Consider the following 9,894-nt stretch of genomic DNA (forward strand, 5'->3'; position numbering starts at 1 on the left):
ACTATTTTGCAAAGAATATTTAAGTTTATTTATATTTTAGGTAAATATTTTTTATTATGACTACATATGTACAATACTTTGACGCAGAGTTTATTTTTTATTAGTTATTAATTTTACACGTTTGGCATTTAATTTTTCTATTTACTTTAATTCAGCTTGACTGATTATAAAAATACAAGTACAAATACATCAATAATTGTATAATTTATGTTTAGCTATTGACAGAAACATATTGCATTATATTTCTTTTGTACGATAGTTAATAAGACTGCGTAAAATTATAAATGCCACGCTTGCAATTTTAATTGCTAACATTTTGCGATCAAAAACTTCCTAAGGCAATACTTATTTTATGCTTGATTTAAAGCAAAAACATTGATAATCGAAATCGAAAGCGGGCAACATTTAATTGAGAATGTCATGTTCGGTAAAAAATAAAATTATAAACATTATAACAGAGTAAAAATTATCTTTTCCAGTAGCACACAATATTTTTTATTAAATTGGTTCATGTATAATTTAAAGCATACTTACAACTTTTGAAATTGATAATACAGCTTACTTAAAATATTTAAATGCTACAATTATTAAGACAAAGATCAAATTGATCTGTTTGTTAAGCTAAATATTTTGAATCGACTTTTTTTCGTTTTGTCTTCAGTCATATATTACGACCGAAACACTAAAATTGAAATATATTTTACAAGGTCCGTATGTTAGTTTATTTGCATAGCTGGTGTAACTATTTAAATATGTACAGTACTTGACGCAGAGTTTTCATTTATTTTTTATTGGTAATTGGTTTTAAACGTTTAGAATTCAATTAAGGGGGCTCCATACAGATCATTTTTAAGGAGTTTTGTTTAGGCAATATTTAAGAAAAAATTAGTTTAAATAAATTTCGACCATTTCAATAAATTTACCGATTAATTTGTACAAGCTTCAAGGTATTATTTTTAATTAAATCATTTTGCCTATGAGTAAAAGCCATTTTAGTTAATATAATATACATTTTTTGTTCCATAGTACAGGCTCAACCAGTGATCCGATAAGTAATATGAAAAGATATTTGTATTCGTCAAAAAATTCACTTGAGATCGGTCGACGTACTTTTTTGATAGGTATCTTATTCCTACTGTGCATAAAACACGTTTAAACATTTTACAATATTTCAACATTTTAAAATAAAATTTAAAAAGGGTTAAAATTAAAAATTGAAAAAAATACCTCGACCGATCCTAAGTAAACTTCACGACAAACTCAAATCTGTTTTTAGATTGCTTATCGGATAAGCACTGGTAAGGCCTGTGCGATGGAATGAAAATGATGTGTTTTGACTGAAAAAATGGTCTGTATGGAGCCCCCTTAATGCAAAAAAACGTTAGTCGAAAAACAACCTAAAAATCCGCTTTTTCATGAATAAAAAAAAAAAAATGTAGGCATGGCTTTTACTGTACGGAAGCACATGGGAATTTGGATAAGTTTTTCTGTACAAGTATAGAAGCCTGGTACTTTTTGGTACCGAGGTCACCTAGACGACGGCCGAGCAAACCGGCCTTGACGACCAAACACATAATTACACAGATCGAACGGTCGCTATGCAAACTCAAATTGCCTATTTTTTTTTTTTTTTTTTTTATACATAAACTCGAGTTTTTTTTTATGATTTTCATTAGTGTTGATTTGTTATGATAAGGACCGGTCGGATTTTTTCCCCGATAAACGACGATTACAGTAGATAAAAACAATATTCAATATCGGTACAAAATTCAACGTGATTTCATAATACATAAAAAAAAAAAAAATACTGACCCGTAAAGTATAATTATTTTGATGTATACCGTAATATTATATTACAGCCGGGAAAAAAATACAGACATGCCAACACCGTCGGGCAATATTATTAACGCATATCAAACAAAATCTGAAGCCGTGAGATGTATAAAAAACAATTATTATACACTATACAGCCAAAATTAAAATAGCAAATAATCAAACCAGTTTGGCAAAGACAGAAAACTAGGTACATTTTATTAATTAAACTAACACAAAAATCGTAACAATTTAAACGACTTTTTTTTTTTAACATTGTAGTAATAACGAAAAGAACAAAATATAGTACAAACAAACAAATATCTTTAAATAAAACTAACTAAAAACAAAAAAAAATGGTAAATAATAAACTTTGTGAATCAATTATTATCAAAAATGTATTAATGTAACAACCTGTAATATGCAACTGTATACAAAAATAAACAATTTAATGTGAAAATCAAAATACGATTACTAAAATTTTAAAGTTTAGTAAGCAAAACAATATCGAATAGATTCTGTATTTGAATTTAATATAATATTTGCATACGAAGGTGGCTCGGACTTGAATCTTTTGCCCGGCGGATCGTTTGTCTATCGTGCATAATATTGTATCACCTAACCTAACCTAACCGTGTACGCACATCCGCGTTATCTTGTCATAACAAATCGACGCTTTATTGTTATTACTTTTTTTTTTTTTGCCACCTCGACTAGTATAATAATAACGTGTGTATTCGGTTTGGCGACACGTTTCAAACCCTTCAAGTATCTAATCGGTCCGTTGTGAAAGCAAACGACTCCTTTAACAGCTCGGCAATATATTATAGTGTAGTGTGCAGATAATAGCGTTGTAGAAAATATTTGTAAGATTTTTTTATTTTACACAACAATTACGCTACTCGTAAAATAAGCTTTTATATTGTGTGACTGTATAAATGAAATTACACTAAAAAATAATAATGACGTTTAGCAAAATACCCGAATACGCGGACGTATAGAAATTGCCTTTGCGAGACGCCGTTTTTTGTGTAACTGAAATGTAGTAAAAAATTTAATAAAACTAAAATGTTTTTAAATCCTTGTGGCGTTTTAATTAATTAAGACAGACACAAGAAAACCCTGTTGAAACACAGATTAAATGTACCTCGGTACAATATTACTCTGTCGAGTTTTAAACACTTTTCGGGGTCAGCTATGTCGCCCCGGCTCTTAAAAAAAAGGCGGTTGTACGATTTTTTCCCCATTAAAACATAAAAAACGTGGTAAAAAAACAATAGGTAATTTGAATTCTCATAGCGACCGTTCGATCTGTGTAATTATGCGTTTGGTCGTCAAGGCCGGTTTGCTCGGCCGTCGTCTAGGTGACCTCGGTCAACAAGATTTTTTCCTTTGCCGTTCAAACAGTTGATGCTACTCGGATATCACTGCCCAAGTTTTTACGACTTTCGCCGATTAAACACAGACTTTGCCAATCGAATCGTATTCAAGATGCCCGAAAAGTTATCGATCGTCGTTTCCGGTCTTTCCGCTCCGGACGTGCTGGGGATGGAGAGGAAGACCGTCAGGAAATGGCTGTTCGACCAACCGCCGTTCAGCGGTGTATCCACAGCTCCCGTCTCGAGAAGACCACTGCGGTAGAAGGAGAGGACGAGTAAGTCGTACTTTTAATTCTCAAGCGACTTTCGCGTGACAGAACTATCCCCGAAAAGTAGTTCTTTAAATTTGGACGTCATATTTTTTAGTCCGTCTTTAGGTGTAAAAAAAGCCACTGGCAATATGTCAGCTTGTTCGAGTAGAATAACATTATTCCGCCGTCGTTTGTTTCTAGAAAACACTGCGCTTTCGAGAATATCAGAACAAAATTAAATCTAAAATTCGTTTGAATTTGGTCGCATATCCAATCAATTTGTGTAGACGAAGCACCAGTTTTAATTATACAAACAGTCCACGATATCATTTTTTATTATGTTTTCCTATTGTTTCCCGTTCGCTCCCGTACTCTATTTCAAACTTATTAAATTCTCAGAAACATTTAATCTGTTTTTCTTTTCTTAAACTAAAAACTTTAAAAATAATAATCAGACTAGATGAACAAAGACAGAAAATTACATTTTATTATGCAGCTTTAAACAGAACAGGTTAACCACGGATCAGATTTTCAACATGAGACAAATTTTTCAAAAGGCACGGGAATTCGATAAAAACCTATGCGCATTATTCGTAGACTTTAAGTAACAACAGGACTGAGACAGGGCACGCACTTTCACCTAATCTCTTTGACTTAGTGTTGGAGAAGGTTGTTAGAAGAGCAAATGTCACTGTAGGTTTTTCACTAAGACAGACAACTGTTGGCCTTCTGGCCTACGCAGACTATATTTCGGAAAGCATTTTTTTAACTTTAAGAGTTAAATTATTGTATACATGTTTGTCAGAAAGAAATCTTGTTCTTTGCCACGCAACTTTGGCTCTTGGTTCAAAGACAATCAGGTCACGGACATACAGAGGAAGAGGGGTGGAATTCGGGGGGGTGGTTTTATTTAATGTATGGGTAGATTTCCAGGCAGCAGTCTGTACAAGAGATGTTAAATTGTTAGTTGCGTTTTAAATATCATCACAGTTTTTAAGGTTAATATCTAAAGTTAAACTAGTATCAATAATGTTTCTGAATGTTTCCCAATTTGTGTTTTTATTTGTTAAAGATTGGTGCGGATTGCAGGATTGGTATTTAAAGCAAGAAGGGTCAGAACAGGGGTCGAGTATATTTTTAATTGATTTTTGAATGTTATTTGGTGTGTCCAGAATATCTGGACGTTTTCTGTGTGATGTTGGCCAGTATGATGGGCTATGAGGAGCAGTAATAGAGTATTTTTTTAACATGGATACTTGATTTAAAGAGATGCCTTTAGAGTTGTTAGAGTGACAACCCCAGTTTTAATAATTAATAAGTAACAAATGTGTTTACATTCGTGGACAGAACGTTTATTATAAAATTAATTGTCAATTTCGAACTTGGTACATTATGTAAAAACTATTAAAATATAATAACATAACAGTACTTTTTAGAAAAGTTATACTTTTCCTAGTGTAAAATATTATCTAACTATGATAAATGATAACTCTTCCACAAGCAGTTGATCTTTTAGTTCTATTATTTGTAATTCAATGTTATTCACGTCTACTTGCCAATATGTGCCGTTAAAGGTTCTGTATTTTACAGCGTGATTGCTTTTATCCATTAAAATGCAAACACTACTAATATCAGGATCAATATAAGTATTTGTCATATATAATGTTGGGATTTCCGTACTTATCCACAATCCTATGAAACGACACATTTGTTGTGAAATAACATTAGGGTCAGTTCCATCTAAAAAGTTTAAAAAAAAAAACAATTTTTTTATATTTAAAAAAAATCTGCGTGATGCACAAATTTTCTTATTGACCCCAACCAAAAAAAAAAAAGAAACTGAAGTTTATTGTCTTGCTCTATACACAAAACTCTTTAAGGGTTTGTGTATTGTAATAAAAGTATGTGTTAGTGGTGACTAGATAGTGCACATGTACAAATTGGTAATCTAGTGATCACTTATCAGGTTAGGTGTTAAGAAATGTAATTATACGTTTTTAAGTTTTATTGTTCTGAATTATACTTATTAAATAATTGTAAAAAAATTGGCAAATTGGCGTTATAACGCATCGCATAAGATATGGATCCAAAGAGAGTCCAAAGGAAATTAAAGAATATTAACTAAATAAAAAAGACAAATTCTGACCGTGATGTTAACAACAATAGTAAGTACGGAGAAAATAAATGCTCAAAATAATTATTTATTTTCTAAGTTCCTATGTTTGAAATAAATAATGAACTTAATTTGTGTGTTACTGTGATGAAGATAAATCTGTGATATGTTTGTCTGTAAAATACTTTATATTGTTATTGATTTTTAATAATATTTTTATGATTCAATTATTTCAATTGGTACATATAAAGATGTAGATTTAATACTATATAATTATATGTAAAGGTTAAAATCAACAACTCTATATTAATATTTACCCAACGCGTGGATAATTATTTGTTTTAAAGCTTTTCCAGTAAGACGTCTTCTCTCTTCTCCGAGTTGTGGTAAATTTGAGTTTCCAAAATCTGTCAAAACGTTTAAATAACCATTTAGATAAAAAAAAATAATAATAATACAAGTGAAAAATAAATAAGTCGCTCGTGATATATAATCGTATTACATTTTGAAGAACAGTGATATAACTAATGGTTTGTACAATCTGTAAAGTTAAAAAGTACGTACATTTTTGTGTTATTTTTATTGATTTAAATTGAGAGGAATGAACATTAACTATGTTTAGCCTTATAAAGTACCGTTCTGATACAATTTTTTGTTTGTAGACTCGAAACATAAAAAAATCGGTTTAGAGCTTTACAATAAATAACGAAGAAAACGCAACATTTAAAAAGGAAAATAAATACAATGAAAATAATGCCTATACAACAATAACAGTTGTTGCTTAATTAACTACTGAAATTTCAGGATTGCCAATACCATTAATTAAAGATAATAATATATATATTAGATGTAATAGTTGCTAAACAGTTGTTTACTGTCATTCTCTCTTTCTAACTAAAAGTGTACTCTATTGTAATTATTGTGTGAAAATAAGCATAAAAAAATGTCATCTTTATATTATTTACTACTATCTAATAAATTCATAGCTACGTACTTAAGTTACGAGCATTAGGTGCCGCTATACCTATAACAAAAATGTTAATAATATATATTTTTTTTTATTGCTTAACCATAAAACCGATATAATTGAACCGATTAACCATTAACAATCTAATGTATTATCACTAAATGATTTCTAATCGCGACGATTGAATTAATAACTGTAATAATATGTCGAATGATCATCAAAAGCTTATCAAAATATTGATAGCTTTATGAGCTTACGACTTAAATAGAATTTTTTCTTAGAACTATGTATAATTACATTTTGAAAATTGTTTGCTAGAAAATTTTAAATTTTACCTATACCTAGTATATGTGTTATTTCTGTTCTTATACGTCGCTGGTTATGTATAGACACTGAAATTGAAAGAATTTAAGTTTGATTATCATTTTTTTTTTTTTTTTAATTATTAATACCGGTATGTAAGTTAATAGTTATTTTTAATGCATACCAATAGTAAATCTGTGCAAAGTATTGTAAATATAAATATAGTTACTCATTATGTTGTTTCTGCCGTTAAGTTTTGCATGCTCTGAAATAAATACGAAAACATTGTATCCCAATAAATATCAAACAAATCTGTGAAAATATGACCAAAATATTATACAGCCAAAATAAATTATTACCCGGTACAGCGATCGTAAAATTCATCACATCTGAAATTAACATTTTTTTTTTAGAAAACCATTTATTAAGGTTTATCTGCATCCTATAAGCAAACCTTGGAGGTAGAAGGTTGATTACAGTGATATTTTATTAAATTATATAATTAATAAATATTTAGTATAATTAATACATAAATAATTGATATTGGATTAATTTTTCTATTCTATAATAAATTGGACGACGAAGTTCAATGTATAATAATAAACATGTTTTTGAAAAGAACTGTGCTTGGCTCTTTTAAATAGAGTGGAAGTATTATGATATTATAATGGCTGTATTAAAGACGATGTGGCGAGTAGAATAAGATATTGTAATAATATGTTGAGGATGAGTATCAATATGATTATTCCTGAAGTTTCCATTTATATTTTATAGTATAATTTAATATTTATATCACTGATAAATTTGCATAAAGTATTGTTGTAATTATTATAAAAATTCAAAATATCTTTTTTCTTTTAAGTAGCTTTGTTCTTACTAGGACCCGTATAATAATAAATACCTAATAGGAAAGTATTTTCATTAATAATCTTTTTAATCACTCGCTCCAGTCCATCTAGAATAAACGAAAATAGGTTTTCAAGCTAAATCATGATAACAAATTATTAAAACTGGAATGGGGTATTATATTTACACACAGGGTATGTATATAAGTAAACAAATTGTTATATATCTTACTTCCAAGTAAATCATTATCACGTTCAGAAGCTAGCTCGATGTGTTTGTCTAAAAAATTTATTTTATATATGTAATTAAATTTCAAATTAAAAATAAAATCATAGAGTTATTCTAGGATGAATTATCAGGGATAAGATAGGTACTCATTTTTTTGGGAAATTTTGTAGCTTTTTTTTGGGGGAGCACTTTATTTATTTATTTTTTTACAACATTAGACAATAACAATTATATATTATCATTTTTATTTTTTTCAAGAGTTTCGTCAGCTTTAAAAATTTAAAAGAAAACGTACAAAATATTTCACTAATTTTTTAAATTAGAAAAAATTGTACGAAAATGTGGACTGGTCGATATTAATATAAAAAATACATAAGTTTAATATATGGACGGAAGGTGTAGTGCGCAAAATTAATGCTGGTAGATAAAAATGATATGACACTCCATCCTTCCTAAAACTTTAATAAAGCTGATAGTAAATATCAAAATTTGACGTTATGTGTCCGATTCGGTTAGTGTCTAAAATACCGTTAAATTGATTCGAACATATTTTCCAAAAGAAATACTATAAATTTGAAATTTTTTTTTAATAAATATTGAGTAGGTATATCTTATGCTTAATAAATCACATTGTATATGATTAAAAATGTTACTGACTTGTAATGAAGACCTCCCTCCTATAGCGCGCTGTATAAAAGAGTAAAACATTATTTGTTTTTTAGTTTTTTAACTACCTCGCTTAAGTAAGTATGAAAACAAACTAAATACCTATATTTGCGAATACATTCACATAAACAAATGATATTAAAATACAAAAAAGTTTCATTATTATCTGTAAAGAATAAAAAATATGAATTTAATTTAAAACTAATCACAGTCGCCTCAGGTAAGTAGACGAGGTATTGGTTTTACAATGTTTATTATTAAAATTTTTTTTTTTTTTGACTTTACAATATTTTCTAGATAGGTTAGTTAATTTGTTCATATAAAAGTCGTATATGGTGAATGGAAAGTACTTAATTGGGTCAACATTTAAACTGACTCACACCTTTCTCTACATAACTAAACTAGATCTGGTATAATTTAAAAAAAAAATAAAATCTCTTTTAATTTTGTTTAGATTATTGTTAAGATATAGTACTAACCGATATATTGTGTAAATCCTAAGAAGCAGTATGAACATGTTTGCCTAAGATTGAATTTTTTTTTTTTGCATTGTTTTTTACTTAAAACAATAAAGTAATAATAAACAAAAGAAACTGTTTAACTGTTGTACATTTTAATTATAAAATTAACTATAGAGTATTAAACAGGTGTGATTTTTATAAAAATTAGACTCAGTTTTTTTCTCCGCTCTACAGGAAAACATCGAATCATAGATTTTTTATCTCTTATCACTCTTGTCTCACTTATCTCTTATCTCATTTTTTCATCATAGTACTATCGATAAACATCGGTGAAACAAAAAAATATTATAAACCCTTTCCTCTAGAAGGGATAGAGATGTTTTCTTTATTGCAATTTTTTTAAGCAACATTTTAGACATTTCGGTCTGAAAATTAGTCCAAAGGTAGATCTAGAATGAAACATGTAAAATTGTCTTAAAAATCCAGCGCCACGATCAACCCCAACTGAGTGGTTCAGCGAGGTCCTCGTACCTTCTCTGCCCTGTCTTTTGCCGGATTGATTTTGGTTTCTTTTCTTCCTCGATTAGGTTCTTTACTCACAACAACTTCCATCTCAGTTGTTTCGGGATCTCACTGTGAGCAGATAGTGCGCGGTGATCCGGTTTTTGAGAATTTCGAATTCTGTTTGCTTGTTCGATATTTCCTTTGTGAACTCCACACAAGAACACCAATATCTATGCCTGAGAAATTTGTCCGATCTTCATCCAACTGGTTGGCTAAGTTAATGATTGTATCCAATTTGCTCGAAAGTTGTAAAGCAGTCGTTTCAGATAACTTCCTGTTCGTATATGCTTCTTTCTCGATGGCA

The 9,894-nt window shown here is 29.4% G+C and overlaps 1 protein-coding gene across 1 annotated transcript; it reads right to left on the reverse strand.

Moving 5' to 3' along the window:
* Positions 1-4,899: 4,899 nt before the first annotated feature.
* On the reverse strand, positions 4,900-9,638 carry LOC126844124 (uncharacterized). The gene is made up of 11 exons (XM_050581992.1): positions 9,558-9,638; positions 8,668-8,731; positions 8,557-8,586; positions 7,903-7,950; positions 7,727-7,780; positions 7,185-7,214; positions 7,055-7,090; positions 6,858-6,914; positions 6,550-6,579; positions 5,873-5,962; positions 4,900-5,182 (listed from the first exon to the last, which is right to left on the reverse strand). Exons 1-11 carry the CDS (start codon positions 9,636-9,638, stop codon positions 4,908-4,910), a joined length of 795 nt encoding a protein of 264 aa, XP_050437949.1. The 3' UTR covers positions 4,900-4,907.
* Positions 9,639-9,894: the final 256 nt, after the last annotated feature.

The sequence above is a fragment of the Adelges cooleyi genome, unplaced genomic scaffold (genome assembly GCF_023614345.1).
Source record: "Adelges cooleyi isolate 19-005CV unplaced genomic scaffold, UGA_ACOO_1.1 ACOO_flye_CR_arks_rails_tigmint_CR_PRNA_642, whole genome shotgun sequence".
Lineage (NCBI taxonomy): Eukaryota > Metazoa > Arthropoda > Insecta > Hemiptera > Adelgidae > Adelges > Adelges cooleyi.

What these genes read in the sequence shown, in the direction of transcription:
- LOC126844124 (XM_050581992.1), bottom strand. Translation starts at nt 9,638, where the DNA reads ATGGAAGTTGTTGTGAGTAAAGAACCTAATCGAGGAAGAAAAGAAACC. An exon ending in TTTTACGATCGCTGTACCGG is followed by an intron (nt 7,091 to 7,184) that starts GTAATAATTTAT and finishes TATTTATTTCAG; the next exon opens with AGCATGCAAAACTTAACGGC. An exon ending in AACACATATACTAGGTATAG is followed by an intron (nt 6,580 to 6,857) that starts GTAAAATTTAAA and finishes TTTTTGTTATAG; the next exon opens with GTATAGCGGCACCTAATGCT.